The sequence below is a fragment of the Alligator mississippiensis genome, chromosome 12 (assembly GCF_030867095.1).
Source record: "Alligator mississippiensis isolate rAllMis1 chromosome 12, rAllMis1, whole genome shotgun sequence".
NCBI lineage: Eukaryota > Metazoa > Chordata > Crocodylia > Alligatoridae > Alligator > Alligator mississippiensis.
In genome coordinates, this window is record NC_081835.1 from 43,045,634 (window position 1) to 43,063,658 (window position 18,025).

Sequence of the window (18,025 nt, forward strand, 5' to 3'; positions counted from 1 at the left end):
GCTGTCAGTCCTGAGCCTCTGCTCTCTCCTGGTACCTACTGGCGGTTCCTTCTCCTCACAGTACTCTAGTAGGCTCCCTCTTGCCAACTGGCTCCCTGCAGGACAGCTTTTTAGGCAGAAGTCCCTGTGTGGGATCCATTTGCAGCAGTGAGGCTCACCGGTCACTCTTCAAAGCTTTGAATACAGTTCCATCTCTACCTGGTAACACAGGGTCCTTGCCCAGCCTGTCCTCCTCATCAGCACTGCAGGTCCTCCAGCTGTGGCAGAACCACTGAGGAGAGCCCTGGCATGGGTGCCCTGGATCTCAGAATGCATCTAGACAGTACCACTGGCACCCCATCTTTGCCCCTCCAGTGCAGCTGCAGTGATGCTGGCAAGAAGGGGAGGATTTTCAGGGCAGACAAGGCAAAACAGACCCACTTTTGTTTTACTCCCTCAGAAATCCTATAGTACATGGGGGCCCAGCAGCAGGGGTAGAATCTGCCCCTATAGCCCCCTGGTCTGCCATGGGGCTGACTGGAATCAAGCCATAAATTCTTTGAATCTTGGTCAGGTAGTTCATAAACATTGAAAGGGCAATTGTGACAGCAGCTATCTTGGCCATCATGCGCTAGGGACTGAACTGAGTACATCCCGAGCTGGTACAGCATGAGCAGAAGAGAGCAGACTGAGGCCATGCCAGACTCATAGCCACAGAAAGGGCCACTTGCCCACACTTGCCTGTGGGTACCACAAACTCTAAGAGAAGACATCTTCCCAAGGCACAGTGTACCAAAGTGAAGCATGTGGTACACTGCTGCATTCCCTCATCAGAGGCATTATAACTGAACAGGACCAGTGCTGCAGCTATCCAACTGGAGCCCAAGACACAGCTGTCCAAGAACAGCCATTCCAGAGTAAAGTCCATGGTTTCAGCCATGACAAAGAACGTGATGATTCCTGCTTATGGGGGCTCCTTCCTGAAGGGCCTGGGTGACACAAGAGCTAAGGAGACACCAAGAGGAAGAACAGTGAGGTCTCCACAACCATCTGCATCCTACTGTGTCTTGTCAGGGCAGCCTTTCCCAGTGCAGTCATCTGAAAGTGGTGCAGTCTGTCAGCATATAAACCACCCAAGACACTTGGTGGTTTGCAGGTGTGGGGCAACACATGTGAAATGCATAGCATTTAACCCAGCAGCTGCTGGCATCCCATGACTCCATCCCTGGAAGCCAGGTAGCCAGTCTGAACACAGCTTCTTCTCAGCTACTTTTCAACATAGCAAAATCCAGAAGCAGTGGCCGCTTCTGTACATGGGGGTAAGAATTCCCTCCTGGCAGGGAGCCTCAGCCAGAGGGCTGGAGCAAAGGAACAGGTGATCCTCAAGAGGTTCCTATGGTGTCTGCAGGAATTGCATAAGTGAAGAAAAGGAGATGATGAAGAGTGAAGAAAACACTAACATAGATATACAGATGGGCCTCTGTGGGAAAAGATGGGCAAACAGACAGCTGGATGGATGGCTGTGTCTGTATGGAGGATGTATGCACTGATAGATGCATAGATAAATGGGTCTGTATGGGGCTGGGTTGATAGATGAATGGGAACAGATGGATGGATGAGTCTGAATAGGAATGGATATTTGGGTCTGGATGGATTGGTCTGTACAGGGACAGATAGATAGATGGGTATGTATGAGGATGGATGGGTGGAAGAACAGATCTGTTTTGGAATAGAGTGTCAAACTTTTCATCTGCAGCAGCCAAACCAGAACAGTTATCTCCAGCTTCCCTCCCTTCCTCTGCTGCACCAGAGGGAGGCATCCAACGGGAGGAGTGTGTGGCCTTTTTGCGGTAGCATCTCCAGCTGTGGCAAGGGAGCCTGGCAGCTGAATAAACAAAGGTCAGAGCCATAAGATTATATTTCCGGTATGGGAGCTGTCATTTAGGGAACCTGAGGAGAGCGAGCTGTCACCCCGGGCTTAGTGGCACACTGATTAATTGCGGATGGATTTTCTAGCAGAAGCATGGATCACTCTAGCTAGGGCTGCGGAATAGTTTCCATTTTAATCTTCTACTTTCAGGAACTGATAAATTGCTGAAAATTCTGGACTGAAATCACAGGCTTGTTTCTGCACTAGAATGCAAATTTTTTCTTAAAAGTTTGACCAAAAATAAGCCATTTTTAAGTGTAAAGAGTGTGCAAGGAACAATGAACTCTTCCCATTGTAAAAGAAAAATAGACCTTGTACGACTGCACCAGCCAGGATAGCCTGTTGAAAACTGGCATGGATGGAGCCCACACTGAGACACACCAAGAAGATTTAATACTGAAGTGATGGAGTTTTGGCCTCACTGAAACGCACACAATAGATTTGTAATGCTGGGAACAATGAAAGAGCTCGATCCTTGTTCTGCTGGAGTGAGCCGTACAACTCCAGGTAGTCTCAGTGAAGTCGGATCAGCCTTAAATTTATGAAGGACACAGCCGGGTTTACTCTGCACACAGAACAACATAATGGCAATCCAGAGCCTGCACAGCCATCAAGTGAAAAACTTAAGCATCCCCCAGGGCTCCTTGGAGAGCAGCTCCCTCCTACAGAGACCTAAATTCATTACTGTGCAGTCTTGCCTATTTTAAGTGACATCTGTGGCATTCTCAAGTGGATTTTCTCCCGAGATGTTATGTCAGGTAGGTATTGAGAGAGAACTCAGCTTCCTTGTTAGGCATTCCAGTCAAGTCATGCCTGGGTAACCTTAACTCTGCCCCATTTGTGACTGCTTCTATGCCTCTATTCCATGAGGCATTGGAGTTGGCATGGTTCAGCGAGGAGGCTATGCCCACTGATGCAAATGTGCCTTGACTTGACCACAGAGGCATGTCTCATTGCAGACCCAGCATTCGTTCATGCACAGCTCATCCCAGACAGTGCTGAGAAAAATGACGACAAGCTATATTTCTTCTTCCGGGAGAAATCAGCCGATGCTCCGCAGAGCCCTGCTGTCTATTCCCGCATTGGGCGCATCTGCTTGGTATGTACCTGTTCCCTGCATTGCCCCCTTCTAGAGGAGGTTGGGGTTGGGTATTCCCCCTACCAGCCCATACTCCTGCCCCACTTCCACAGTGCCCCTGCTAGGCAGAGACAAACCAGCTGCATGATACTAGGACACCCTGTGGTTTCCCTCAGTGCCTGAGGACAGTGTTTTGCCCTTGGTTTAGAATGACGACGGGGGTCACTGCTGCCTGGTGAACAAGTGGAGCACATTCCTGAAGGCCCGGCTCATCTGCTCTGTGCCAGGACCAGATGGGATTGAGACACACTTCGACGAGCTCCGTAAGTGCATGGCAGGAGGTGGGTCCAGGCACTGCAGCACAAGACAGGGTGGTGTGGCCTCCTTTAGGGACAAACTAACCATGACCCCTGGCTGGGAGCAGGGGGCATCTGGGCTCCCTGACGTTCACTGCAGAATGGCATCTCTGAGCAGGACATAGCAACAGGCAGGGCACTGGGGCAGTTGCTATGTCCAGCTCCCCAGTGCCCAGCTTCTGTCGTGAGTGTGCAGTGCTGCAGAGCCTCTGCCCGTGGCAGCCTGCCAGGCATCTCTCAGCAGGGTTGGGCAGGTCCTCCCAGGCTCCCTGCGAGGCAGCACACAGCCCTGTCATGGCTTTTCAGCACCCGCCCTGGCAGTGATGGATGGGCTGTGACTGGGAGCAGGACACCGCTCTGCCCCAGTGCCTGCCTGTTTGCTTTGCTTCGCTTTCCCCAGATCAGTTCCAGATGGTGCCCAGCATTGCCTCTGGCTCCTGCTGGGAGCCCCCACAGCAAGCCCCCTGCTCTTCCTCCTTACCCATCACACCTCTGACAGACAACATTCCTGTATTACAGGCCCCCTCAGAACTGGAGAAAGAAGCTGGAAGGGGCACCTCCCACATCCAGCCCTCCAGCCCCACTCCCTACAGCATTTTGTGCTGGGAGAGGCTGGGGCTGGAGTAGCCGGGAGCTCCCCCACAGCAAACACCCCCACCTCATCTCTTATAATGCCCCTTGTTGAACTAGACTGGGACTAGACTAGCTTGAACAATCCCACATGGCCAGCGCTCCCAACCCCGTTTCCTAAAGTACTCCTAGTTCTTCCTCCCCCATCTCTGACTTATTCAGCTCCTCCTCCCCTTATGGAGGGAGTTTAGAGCCCAGACTCTCAACTCCAGTTGCTAACTCTCCTTCTCTTCTCCCCTCAAGAGGACGTGTTCATCCAGCAGACTCAGGACATGAAGAATCCCATCATCTATGCTGTGTTTGCCGCCTCAGGGTGAGTGCCCTGGGGGAGGGCAGCAGGGACAGATGCAAGATCAGTCCTATGTAGCCCACTTGCTAAGGTGGTCTTTGTCACATGGAAGCCAAAGGGGCTATGGCTAGGCTGGAGCCCTCTGAGAACAAGCAAGAGCAACAGGAAAGAGCACCGTGAGGTTGAACATTTTCCCCAGGGGAGCAGGCCCTCTCAGCACAAGAGGCCACAGACCTTCAGGAGAAGCAACCACGCCCAAGGACAATGTCATGGAGAGGTCTGAGGGTCTGTGGCTAGGATGACTCATGTTTAGTGGCAAGAGGACATGGTGAAACAGCCATGTGGCACCATTCCCTGGCTACACCCAGCAATGACATTGCTAATGCTTCTACAGCCAGCTGTGTCCTGCAAGTCCAATGCCAGGCTGGGAACTGGCCACTCTGCCCTAGGCTTGTCGTGTGTTAGGAAAGGATTTGGAAGCATATCCAGGCTCTCCAGAATGGAACAGAAGGCAGATCAGTCAGGAGCAGCTTGGAAAGTTGAACGGGTCTGGTCCCAGTGCACCTGGGCAGAGGGTCAGTAGCCCCAGCCGCAGGACACTCAGCCAGGGCAGGGGGCAGGTAGCTTCTCTTCCAGCAGTGTGACCTCCTGATGCTAATACAGCATTCCCTCCTCTGGCCCTGCCAGGTCTGTGTTCAAAGGCTCTGCTGTGTGTGTATACTCCATGGCTGACATCCGCATGGTCTTCAATGGGCCCTTTGCCCACAAGGAAGGGCCCAACTACCAGTGGATGCCATATACTGGCAAAATGCCCTACCCCCGCCCAGGCACTGTAAGTACAGCTGGAGCTCCCAACGGGAGTATCTGCCCCGACAGAAGGCCATCAGCCAAAGGCTGTCTTGTGGGGGTGGATGCGGTGCATGTATATGTGTGTACACGCATGGTGGGCACAGTCTGGCCCAGACAGCATGCGCTCACAGTTCATCTGTGTCTTTGTGCATGTGTGTACATGTGGTCTAAAGCGTGACTGGGTAGTGTACACTCCTACTCTGTGTGTGTGTGCATAAGTATGCATGCATTTGTGTGTGCACATGCATATGTGTGTGTGCATATCCACACATGCGTGTGTATCAGGGAAGATCACAGAGCACCTGCCCGCCCCTGTGCCTGGGCTATGATCTCCGTGTGCAAAAGTGCAATACTGTCCCTGTGGGGAGGCCCCATCCCTACTGTCACATGCTTTGTCACATGGGTTCAAGAAGGGGCCAGTGTCAGGGGAGGAGTGGGAAGTGGGTCTGTCCCTCTCCCCATCTCCGCCTCCCCCTCTCCCCATCTTCATCCATGCATCTTCTCTGCCCTTCCTCCCTCATGGGGAATCTGCTTGGTCTTTCCTGCATTTCTCTTCTCTCTCTCAGCCCTTTGTGCCCCTCCACTGCCCTTGTCACATGTTAGGGAAGGGTTTGGAAACATATCCAAGCCCTGCAGAATGGGACAGAAGGCAGATCAGGTCGGATGGGTTAAAAGGTCTTTCCTTACCTGCTGCTTTGCTCCATCTCCAACTCTGCTCTCAGGCCCCCTGGCATCCCTGTGCAGCCAGCCCACCTCTCCCCTGCTCCCCTCAGCTGGACTCTTCCCAGTGGAGAATGGCCCCGTAGGCACATTCTCTCCCTAATGGGGGCCTTGGAGTTTCCTGTGGCTGCTGGGCACTGGCAGAGCTCATGTTGGAGCCCTGGGGCCCTGCCCTGGCTGTGAAGGTAAGACTTTCTCACCCACACAGCCAGGACAGATCTGTGAGCTGATGACAGGAGTGCTTAGGGGTGGTACTCAGAGGTCAAGTACAGCCGCAAGCCCATGGTTGTGGGGCTCCACCCCACTATGGTCATAGGACAGGGAAAGGCCTCAGTGGAGGGAGTGACCCTGAGGTGTTGTTGCCAGATGCTGTGGGGCAGGCTGGCTTGTGGGGTGGGCTGTACCCCTCAGGACTAGAACACTGCCTGAGGACAGTGCAACGAGGCTGGGAGGGGACAGGTGGGGTCAGCAGAGCCACAGGTGATGCCAGTGTTTCACCTGCCGCCCTGCTTTCCAGTGCCCAGGTGGAACCTTCACCCCATCCATGAAGTCGACCAAGGATTACCCGGACGAGGTGATCAATTTCATGCGCACGCACCCCATGATGTACAACGCTGTTTACCCCGTGCATCGCCGGCCCCTCGTGGTGAGAAGCAATGTCAACTACAAGTTCACCACTATTGCTGTGGACCAGGTGGACGCGGCGGATGGGCGCTATGAGGTGCTTTTCCTGGGCACAGGTACCCGCAGCCATGCACCACAGAGAGTACACACACAAGCACCACCCATACTGGCCAAGAGGGAGGGCATGGAGGGAGATTAAAACACCCTTGGCTTGCTGGGCTCTGGCTGGCCAAAGACCTCCTACTGTGTACTCTTGTTTCAGACCCAGCTGGCCAGGGCAAGAGCTGGAAACAGGCTGGTTGGCAGGGCAGGATCAGCAGGGCAGAGATTTCCAGGTGCTGCCCTAGAACCTCTTCCAGGTCCAGTCCTTTTCTCCTGGGGGCCAGTGTTGCCCAGTGCCAGCCTCCTCTGTGCAGCCTCTTGCTGGCCGAGGTCACCCCAGCTGAGTGGTCGCTGCCTTCTGCTGCCATGTGGGAAAGGGCTATTCTTTGCAGCGGGATCCAGTGGGAATCTGACCAAAGGGAGACAGAGGGGTTGGTTACTTGGTGGTCCTTGTTGACCAGTTAGCAGCATGTGCTCCTCTAGTTTTCTTGTAGCGGGCCTTGAGCTGTGGGCTGCCAGCAGCCAGGAAGTGGGAGCCCTGCCAGCACCTCCAAGCAGGCATCTAGGAATGCTGAGGACCCAAAAGATCTGTTAGCTCATAAATGCTGTCTCTCACTCAACTGTTTGCTCACTGGTCTGCCCCAGCTTCTCCAGCTGCCCCTGAAGCCTCACAAGTCCTTCCACCACCTGTCATATCCAAGCAGGGAATATCTCACTTCCTCTGCCATGGCTGAAATGAATCTCCTGCTCCTGCCCTCTGTGGAAAATACAAAGTGGAGAGAAGGTGGGGATGATGCTTTCCCATTTCTGCCCTCCATGCCAGGACCTGAGTTGCTCTGCCTCCACCAGAGTTCTTCCCCAGCTATAGGTGCCAGAGCACTGTGAGATGGATGGGAGCCCACCCCACAGACTGGAAGGCAAGAGCTGGAGGGAACAGTCTTGCCCTGGCTCTAGGAGCAGACCAAGGATACTGATTACAGCCTAGCCCAAGAAGCCATCAAACTAATGATGCTCTTGTTTTGAGCTCTGCCCAACCCCATTTCTGGCCACACCAAAACAGTAGGACATGTTCCCAGAGTGCAGTGATGGCCCTGAGTCTGCCTGGCAGTGGCACCCATCCTTCTGTTGCAACAGCAGCTTTCCAACTTCTGTCCAGCCTCTTGTGGCTGTAAGTTTCTCCAACCCATTGTGCTAGCTAAGCAGGGTCAAGCTGCTTGGGCTGCAGGGTCATGGCTAGGTTGGGCATCCTTGTTGGTGACTGCGCCTGTAAAAGGAGCCTGGCATTGTGTATGTAAGTCTTATGAATGGAATATCTGGTTGGGGCTGGGATTGCCATGGCCCTTGCAGAGCCCGTGGCAGCTCTCAGAAGGGGCTATCTGGCAGCAAGAGTGATTTCACTTTGCCTCCTTCATGCTTATGTTTTGCTGGACCCTAGGACATTCTGCCCTGGAAGAAGTCACATTTCAGGATCCCTTTCTGTGTAACTGTGGGTATCCCAAGGAGTTTACACAAAACAAAAGTTATTATTCCTCTTCTATTAGTGGAAATCTAGTGACTAGTCCAGGGCACCCTAGAAGCTTACAATAGATCCAGGATCTAAGCCCAGGTCTGCTGAGTCACAGGCCAGTGTCTTAGAAAGCCAGTCTTCTTTTCCCTCCTGAGCAGCACAGATGCCATCTTAATTAGCTGCCACCTGCCATCCCACAGGCTACTCATGGTAAGCAGAGAAGTGCTGTCCCTCACCCACTCACTAAGGGGTGAATGGCTGTGAAGTGCTAGACAGTCCTGGGGAAAGCAACTACCAGGGAAAGGCATGGGCACTATTTTGAATGGGGCTTTCATGCTGCACTAAGAATGGGGCTCGTTCAGCACTGTCCCATGTTCACTGAGAATGTTGCTTGGGCTGAAGCCTCGGTCAGAGCAGGAGCTGGCCACATGGTGAGTAGCATCTGCTCAGCAGGCCCTTACCTCCTCAGGGAGAGCCCAGCTGAGGCTTAGCCCAGGAGCTTCCCACCCAGATATGTTGGTCACCTATGAAATGCAGGAGTTGAAGTCCTGGTGATGGCACTGTCACCAGGGTTTGGAGGATGTCTCTGAAGTATGCCATCGGAGACAGCTACCCTGTTCAAGGGAATGGTTATCCTGTCTGCTCTAATAGCCCTGTGCTGCCCTTCTGCCTCTCCCCAGCTCCTGAGTGGCCTCTCAGCCCTTGATTCATATGCAAAGCTGAGATGGCAGGTCAGGCCCTGTTGAGCTACACACTGCTCTGCCCGCTCCCCTCTCTCCTGGGTTGAGATAGGGCATCAAAAGTCCATCCTAGCAGTGCTGAGTGCTCTGTGTGCCTTGTTGCCTTGCAGACCATGGCACAGTCCAGAAGGTGATAGTTCTCCCCAAGGATGACATGGAGACAGAGGAGCTGATGCTGGAGGAGGTGGAAGTGTTCAAGGTAAGGCCTAGGTTCCTGCACCACCTCCCCTGTCCTGCCACAGGGACTTCCTCATGGCTGATGGAAGCTCTCTGAACCTTCCTGCCCTCCTTAAAGCTGGCATTGGGCTTCTTCCACCTTCTGTAGCTGCAGTTGGCCACAGGTCACCCAGATAGTGTCTTCTCAATGGTCCCAGACTGCATGAACAGCTCTGAAGGGTCTGAGGTAATTGCCAGGACTGACCACTGTGCTCCCATGCTTTTGTTCTAGGTTCCTGCCCCAATCAAGACAATGACCATCTCCTCCAAGAGGGTGAGTCTGAAATATGCTGCACGGGGATTTAGGCAGGGACTGCGCCTCTTCACATGGAGAGCCCCTGCAGAGAGCCACACCTAACAATGCTCCCACATCCATCCAGGGCTGAGGCTTCCTGTTGCATCCCAACAATGTCATTCTCACTGGTAACCCCCTCAGTGAGGAGAGATGGAGATGCTGTGATTACAGCATTTTCCTGTGGCCTTCCATGTTCACCTAGTGTCATTGCTTATGGGTTTTGGGGCTGAATCTCAGGCAGGAATTTCATGTAGCCCTTACAGTGCATCTTTCTGGGGACCCAAGGGCCCAGCTTCATCCACCGCCAGTGAAATAATTCTGCCATGGAGCTGGGGCAGCCCTGAACAGGGCGACCAGAGGAGAAGTACCATCCTGCTTGCTGTTCACTCATTGGTTGGGTTCAGAAGGGCTGTGGGTAAGAGGGGGCTCTGCTGGACAGGTTTGTCTCAACAGTCACTTTTCTGGTCAAAACTGCTCTAGAAATGAAAGGAGCCAGCAATGCCACCAAGCCCACCCTGCACATGCTTGCCTGGAAGCCCCCATGTGCCTCCTCTGTCCCACCCCCTTCCACCGCTTCCCTCTCCAAGTAAAGAGGCAAGAGGCCATGGGTGGCTGCCAGCCCCTCTGCATTCCCAGCATCTCCCGTAGTGCTGGAGCTCTGGGTAGCCACTCTCCCATGGCTCCTCAGACAAGGGAAGGCCTTTCAGGATAATCCCAGGCTCTGTGGCTCAGCAGGATCTCACAGTGCTTTCTGCCATTCACAGCAACAGCTGTATGTTGCCTCAGCTGTGGGCGTGACCCACCTGGCCCTGCATCGCTGCAATATGTATGGGGAGGCCTGCGCTGACTGCTGCCTAGCCAGAGATCCCTACTGTGCCTGGGATGGCAAGGCGTGCTCCCGCTACTCTGCCTCCTCCAAGAGGTATGATCAAGCCATGGGCAGGGGAGAGAGGGTTTGTTATATTGAGCAGCCCCAGCCAAGGGCAGAGCCAGCACCATCAATGCTGTGGGGAGGGGTCATCATGTCTCCTGGCTGAAGTTCACCAGCAGGGCAATGGACTGGGAAACAATCTCCATGGGCAACCTGCTAGCAAGGTTGCAGGGGGGTGCTTGATGCCTCCAACCAGAAACAGGAATGAGGAGACTCAGCCCTCAAGCCCTGCAGTGTGGAGCAGGATGGGCTGACCTATTCTGGCTGTGGGGACTAAGCTGTACATTCATGCAGCTATTCTCAGGCCCCCCAGGTTCCCCATAGCGATAGGCTAGAACCCTGAGGCTGTGGACAACTTCTGATGTGCACCCCTCTCTCCCTGCAGGCGAAGCAGGCGCCAGGATGTCCGGCATGGTAACCCCATCCGCCAGTGCCGGGGCTACAACTCCAATGGTGAGTAGAGCTTTCTGGCCAGAGCCCTGGGCTTGAGCCAGCCATGGGTGAGGGAAGACAGCGGAGGGAAGATAGAGGGACAGGCAAATGAGACAACTGATGGTTGAACAAGCTGATGGCTGTATTAGATGTGTAAATTGATCCACTGGATTGAGAGATGGATAGTTAAATTGTAAGGACATGGTGGTGAGGTGAATATACTAATAAAGGAATACTGATAAACGAATGTATCGATATAGAGGAGCACGCTAGCTGAATGGGCAAACAGATGGATGGATTAGAGTGATGGGTGGATGGATGGATATGCTGCTTGAAGGGATAGATATATTGGTTGCCTGGCTGGCTGGATCAGAGCATGGGATGAGATGGAAGCAACTGTGGATTGGTTTGTCAGAAAGTGTGTAGCCAAAGGGCAGAAGATGCTGTTGCCAGGTCAGGAAGCTGGAGGGAGATGTTGGGTTACTAAACTTTCTGTGCAAGAGCTGGATTGTGTGCATTGTGCAAGTTCCAACATCTGACCCGTATCTCCTCTACCCCAACTCCTAGCAAACAAAAACACAGTGGAGGCCATCCACTATGGGGTGGAGGGCAGCACAGCCTTCCTAGAGTGCCAGCCCCGCTCCCCACAGGCTACTATCAAATGGCTCCTCCAGAAGGACAACAGTGATCGGAGGAAAGAGGTAGGAGCAAAGAGGAGGCCACATGTATGAAGCTCATTGCCTGCAGCTGGGGATCAAGCCCAAGCGGTCTGTGGGAAGCTGAGGGAAGTCTAGATTGGCACCCGCCAGCACTGATTTGTCTTTATTCCACCCTCTCTTTGATGACCCAAACCTGTGTGTTCTCTGCTGCACCTGGCCATGTTTCTCTTCCTAATGCCCTCATACCTTGCATCTCCTTTCCAGCTGCGCATAGAGGGCCGGGTGCTGAGGACGGAGCAGGGCTTGCTGCTGCGCTCCCTGCAGCTATCCGACAGTGGCCTCTACTCCTGCACAGCCACAGAAAACAACTTCAAGCACACAGTGGCCAAGGTGCAGCTGCATGTGCTGAACAGTGAAACCGTCCATGCCGTGCTCTTCCATTCAGAGACACCCAGTCTGCGGGCTGATGGTGACATCTCCGCGGCAGCCATGAGGGCTGGTGTCCCCGGTGCACCTGGACCTCACTACCAGGACCTGGTACAGCTCCTCACCCAGCCTGAAATGGGACTCATCAACCAGTACTGCCAGGGCTACTGGCGGCATGCAGCTGCCAGCCATAAGGAGGTGCTGGCAGGCCTCAAAACCAAGGAGCAGCAGGACCAGAAGAAGCCACGAAACCGCCGGAATCACCAGCCAGACATGGACCAGCACACATGAAATCACCACCAAGGACTTTGTTATAACAGTGCTATATTTTTCCCCCCTTTTAATATTGAAATATCTATAAATATATATATAAATATATATATATATATTATACACACACACACACACACACACACACACACGCTCCCCACCTCCCTTTCAAGACAGTATTTATTTGTAGGTTGTACATAATCCGTGGGAGACACAATCTCAGCCTTCCCCTGCCCCACTGCCTCCTGGATACAGTAGCAAGGAGCCCAGAGGTACCCTGTCCAGCAGCTTGTTCTTTCCTCTTCCTAACTTCTAAGGTACTGTAAAATAAATGGCACATGTGGAGCGAGGAGGCAGAGCTAAGGCACAAGCCGTGCCCCTGGGGACTTGATCCAACAAGAAGGCCACGCTGTTGTCTTTAACATGAGATTTCTCCAGGATCTGCATGACCTGCCCAGTGTCTCAAAGGCACTCCAGAGTCCTGAGGCCTGGAGGGGCTCTGTCCTTAGTCATGTGAGGAATAGGAAAATGTTGCTTAGTTAAGATCACTGAAATACCTCATTTTAGCATGTGCTGTTTTTGGGGTCACCTCAGGCAGCACCCTGTGAACTCTACTCCAGGGGTAGGTTCCAGTCAGTCACCTCCTGCCTCCAACTGAGGCTCCATTGGGGTATTACCTCATGGTAGCAGAAAGCAAGGAGAGGGTGTCTGGTTTGGGAAGAGGAAGTCTGACAGGGGAAGTGATAGGGTCATGGCCCACCTTGATGGGATGTCTTGGCCTCCTCACTGACAGCATCCTTCCCCCGTCAGAGTGAGACAAGCTTGGTGACTCAAGGAGGGAGAAGAGAGTTCTCAGTGAGACCACAGGGACCAGGAAAGCCTGAAGAGACCCTGAGAGGTACCTACCACACCTGCACATCCTGTGACAAGTAGTAGACACAGTAGTAGACAAGTCATCCAGACTGGGGGACTGTCCATTGCAAAGTGGTGGAACAGGGGAACAGCACCTCTGGATTCTGGCCTCAAGTGTTCACATGGACCAACATGCCTTTCGGACGGAGCATGTGGATCAGAACCACCTGCTCTCCACCGAGGCAGCCTCGGGGAGCGATGAATCCTTGTGCAGCAGCAGACTTTTAACAGAGGAGCAGGGGATGGAAAAAGGTGTGGAGGTGGTGATATGGAAGGACTGATTGGGGGGGAGGAAAGTGTGGGTAGGGACTGGCAGTGGGGCATCTGGCACTGAGGTTCTAGCCCACTGAGGACCTTGGCAAGTCCCTGCATCTTGCTGTGCCTCAACTTTCCTGTCTGACTACCTAGGATTGTTTGAGGAACAGTCATTTTGCTGCCTTCTCCATAGCCATGCTTAGCCTGGCAATGCCAGCCGCTCTGCAGAGGAGCTTCAGGAATGAGCTCAGGGATGGGGGTGGCACTGAACTGAGTGGCCTTTGCCAGCTGGAGGACCTGAACTGTAGGTCGCCCAGTGCCTGCACAGATCTGGCCATGTTGGAGGTCTCTTGTGGAAGCTTTGCTGTAAGGCAGGAGTACAGAAGAGTAGAAAGAAAACTCAGACCCCCGCATCCCGGCCCCCCGCTCCTCCAAACACCCTTTGGAAGGAGTGAAAGTGGTGAGGGAGCAGGGACTGGCTGATAGTACCAAGGGAAATACAAAAGCAAGGCCTAGCAACCTATATCTTCACCCTGACAGATCCCAGGGTACTTTGCAAACTAAACGTACTGGGGGTCACTTCACTCGCTACTTCAAGGGAAAGATGAGCAGCAGCTATTTCAGCAGGGGGCAGCCATGCTAGCCCGGCAGCAAGGGCAAGGGGAACCCTGAGTCAGATGTTTGATGACGTGTTGGTGGGATGTGGCCAGTGCCCTTATTCTAGGGGTTTCCACCCATCCCAAAAACCACTACCTAAATGGGCTGTTATTTGCAGTGCTGACTTGCGTCTAGGGAAAGAAGCTGAGAGCAGAAGGCAGATCATGGAAGCACTCACATTATGGTAAGGGGTTTGGAGGGGGAAGCAATTGGAGGGTCCTTGGGATGGGAGAAAGCTGGCCAGAAATGGGAGTCTGGGTGTAGGCTGCTAGGCACATGCAGCCCCTGTGGATCATGGTGGTCACTACGAGAGGCCTCCCTGAGCCCTGGCCTGGGGTTAGCATTGGTCTATTAGCTACACTGAAGCCAGGACAGCATCTCTCTTACAGACACAGCCCCGGGCAGCGAGGGCTAGTCACGGGCTGGCGAGGCTGTTTGCACTGCAGTCCTTGTGAACAGGTGGTGAACCAGCTGCCCCTTCCATACCTCAAGCTCTCTGGAAAGACCAGCTGCCCCCAACAGAGCTCATACCCTGGTGCTCCCCTGCTCCTTGCGCTGTGGGTTTGGTTCAGGACTCTGGCTGGATGAGGGAGGTAATAGCAAAGGCATTCCTGACTTCTACTGTTCTCCCAGCCTGTCTCACTGTGGGGACAGGGTGGTTCTGGTATCTCAAGAAGAAACTGGCACTTAGCTAGCAAAGTACTGGTGACTTCAGTGGAAAGGGCCTCTGACAGCTGAGGAAGCAACCTCCTGGCTGCTTGGAGGTGGGTTTCCCTGCCTCTGAGCGAAGAGTCCTGTGCTCTCGCTGCTCACAGAGTATGGCCTGACCTTGTTGCAGCAAACATGGTCAAGGCCTGACCATGATGCCAAAGAGCACTTTCAATGGTGCAGTCTGGGAAAAGCCTGGCAGCTACCCCATAGTGCTTCAGTGCAGGGAGAGAGCACGGGAGGCCCCGCGCACAGAGCAACGCTGCAGAAGGACAGGCAGGGCAGCCTGGGCCATCTCCATTCCCAGAGAGGGCTTGGGGAGAAGAACCGCCGTCTGTGAACCCAGGCCCAAGCAGAGAGGTGTTGGCATTGTTGCTGGTTCCACTGCTGTGTGTCTTGCCAGCCTGTCCCCAACACACTGGTCCTGCCTCCCTCCTTTCTGCGGGGTGGGGGGGCACAGGATAACAGCACTGAGGTCAGCCTTCCAGATCAGTCTGTCACTTCCTGTGCCTACAGCCACCTGCCCTTGGGTGGGCAAGGGCAAGAGGCCAGGAAGATTCTTGTCCACCCCACAGAGAAGCTGCAGGAAAAAGTGCCAGAGACTTCACACAGTTACCCCAAAAGAGTGAGGAAGTGGGAAGAAGATGAAAGGGAACACATCATAGGCTCACTGCACTAGCAGTTTCCACTGTTGTGTCATCATCTTTGGAGACGCAGGACATGCTTAATGGCACTGTCCCAAGGCTGTGTCCATCCCTGCTCACATGACGGGCACTGGCAGTTTACCCATTCTGAACACCACGTTTCTTTCCCCTAACAGCTCTTGGAGCCCTCTTGTCAGCTCAGATCAAGCGTAGTGTCTATGCTTGTCTGGCAAGGGAAACACTGTGACCACTGAGGTGGTCTTCCTAGTCGCACCCGGGGAAGACCGCTCTGCTGGCACAGGGACAGTATCTGCCAAGCTAATGTATAATAAACCTCCCATTTAGCTGCTGGAGTGGGAAGGTCTTGGCTTTATGCCCACTTTATGGAAATGAGAGAGTCCTCTGTAGCTTGCTCCTGCAGCCGTATGGCTGAGGGCAAACAAAACGCAGGGGCATCTGAACCCCAAGTCTCCGGGCTTGGGCCTGCAAGTAGGATGCCTGCCAAAGGATTTGGAAACATCTGAAGCCCCAGGTGTTTGCCGGTAGTATGGCCATTTATGGTTCTGGACTGACTCACGGATTTGGAATTTGATTTGGCAAATTTGGCTTGAAATATGGGGGAAAAATTTTTTTTTTTAAAGCTCTTGGAGCCCTCACAAGAGAGAGGGAAGGAGCAAAGCATCTTGGGAACAGCTATGCAAATTAAAAAGCAAGAAGCAGAAAGTCATGCCCTCAGAGTCCTTCTCTTTTGGTCCTAGCAGGTTCAACACAATGGCATACATTGCTGAGGGCAAAGGAATAGCATGCTCCCAGTAGCCAGCCAGTAGGACAGCTCTTCCTTCCCAATTCAAACCAGCAAAACTCAAATTGTGTCCTGTGGTTCCCTCTGCTGCTAAGGCCTCTTAACCCCTTCCAGACAGACTGAGCCTTCAGGATCCAGTGGGCCTTCCCTTGGACTGAACTACATGTAGTTCATATTGTGGGTTTGGACTATGAGGTTCCCAGGTCCAGCTTGTCTTTCCTCGCTCTCCTCCAGGCTGGCTGTATGTGCCGGCTTGACCCAAGCGCCTGTGCTCTCTGGTGTAAATAGTTGTAAATGGAGAATGTAACAGAAGCCGAAAAACGAAGCAGTCAATGAACCTGCTCCTGGTGGAGAAGTGGAGCTCAAAGGCACATCATGCCTGTAATGTGAACTTCCTGTGGATGGGAACGAGCTAATAAACACTGGCTTTGTTTATGGAGACTCTGCCTCTGCCTTTTTCTTGCCTTTTTCTTACTTGCTGCTCCTCTCCCTCCAACAGGGTCTTTTCTGCCCCAACAACACTGGAGGTATAGGACCAAAGCAATCCACAGGGCAACTGTGATGCTCCCCCTTCCACTGTGTGGTTTGTGCCCTGCCCTAGTGCCTGGCCCAGAGGAGAGGGTAAAAGCCTGTATGTCACTAACTAACAGAGCTGTTCCTTCACCTTAGGTAGGAATGGCCCATATTTTTACTGCTGATGGTCCAAACTTGGTTCCCCAGCAATAACTCTTGGGATGGGAGGGGTGCTTACACATGTCCACATGGTGTGCATAGCTGAAGGCACCACATACCAGGCTTGGACACGGACAGCATGAAAGGCAGTTTTGGAAGCTCAGGACTCAGCTTTGGTGAAAAATGTCATCCACTCTTGCAGCCAGTGGAAGGCAAGTCCTGGAGGGCAGGGCTGATTCCAGCCAGCACAGGGCAGTGTGGACTTGAACACACCCTCCTTTGGGGCTGGACTCCATGATCTTCCGATGTCGCTTCCAGCCCTACTGTCTATGAAATCTATGAAATCCTAGTAGTTCAGCAGCGGAAGTCACTCCTGGTGGGACAAATGCAGCTGCTACTAGCTGCTGGCTCCTACAAATCCATGGTCCTTAGCACACGTTCCACAGGGAGACGGTCTGGTTGGGATACTCATTGTCTACCTGGAGGGTAAGGGACCCCAAATGAGTCTCCTCAAAAGGCAATATCCCAACACAGCATTGCTTGCCTGCAGTGTCCATGTTGGGGAAGGCTGTGTTGGGGTCTGAAACCACGAACAAAGACAACAGGGATGAATCAGCCCCACTAGGGCTGACAGGAGGGGCCTGAAACAAAAGGCCATTAGAAAATGCTGCTTTGAAACAAAGGGTTTGGCAAAGGCACATCCATTTCCTTGAAAAGTCTCAGTTATTGAGGAACAAATTAAAAGAACAATGGTTGACATTCAGGGAAGTTTTCACTGCATGCCACAACAAGATCAGGCTTGTTGCATATCAAGTTTTTGTGAAACTGGGTATGAAACATTTTAAAACTGTGAGTTCCTTTTGGTGGGGAAGACCCTGTTCTTTGACCTGCCCCCTTTCCCTGCCCCCTCCTCCCCGCCCCAATTGCTCCCAGCAAGAGTCCCATTCAAGGCTCCGGCACTCCGCAGTAGATAAGGTGGCCACAAAGAAGGATAATGCATACTATCCATCCCCTCCAGGCATAGGCAACTGGTAGCAGGGGCATGTGCCCCCCTCCCCCCCCCAAGATTGGCCACCACCGCCACTGGCTTCTGCGGCTGGTCACCGCTCGCCACACACACACACACACACACACACACACGCACACACAAACCCTGCCGCTCACGCCGCTGCCAACTTCTGCAGGCGCTCACCACCCCACCGCCAACACTGCTAACACCGCTGCCCACAAACTGTGCTCCCCCAGTTTCAGGAGGCACCAGTCACCCATTCCTCCAAGAGAAGCCACGGTCGCCACCAGAGAGCACCAACCTTCTGCAGGCCAGTACCTCCTACCTACTGCC

General features: G+C 53.4%; 1 protein-coding gene across 3 annotated transcripts in view; it reads left to right on the forward strand.

Moving 5' to 3' along the window:
- SEMA3F (semaphorin 3F) overlaps positions 1 to 16,452 on the forward strand; it is a 126,660-nt gene extending 110,208 nt beyond the window's left edge. For all 3 annotated transcript variants that reach the window (XM_006265543.4, XM_059716153.1, XM_059716154.1), the window contains 11 exons: positions 2,869 to 3,008; positions 3,196 to 3,310; positions 4,217 to 4,286; positions 4,950 to 5,094; positions 6,349 to 6,571; positions 8,915 to 9,003; positions 9,253 to 9,294; positions 10,080 to 10,237; positions 10,632 to 10,699; positions 11,246 to 11,379; positions 11,602 to 16,452. In XM_006265543.4, coding sequence (XP_006265605.1) covers positions 2,869 to 3,008; positions 3,196 to 3,310; positions 4,217 to 4,286; positions 4,950 to 5,094; positions 6,349 to 6,571; positions 8,915 to 9,003; positions 9,253 to 9,294; positions 10,080 to 10,237; positions 10,632 to 10,699; positions 11,246 to 11,379; positions 11,602 to 12,054 — 1,637 coding nt within the window. In that variant the 3' untranslated portion in view covers positions 12,055 to 16,452. The remainder of the gene's footprint in view (positions 1 to 2,868; positions 3,009 to 3,195; positions 3,311 to 4,216; positions 4,287 to 4,949; positions 5,095 to 6,348; positions 6,572 to 8,914; positions 9,004 to 9,252; positions 9,295 to 10,079; positions 10,238 to 10,631; positions 10,700 to 11,245; positions 11,380 to 11,601) is intronic.
- Positions 16,453 to 18,025: the final 1,573 nt, after the last annotated feature.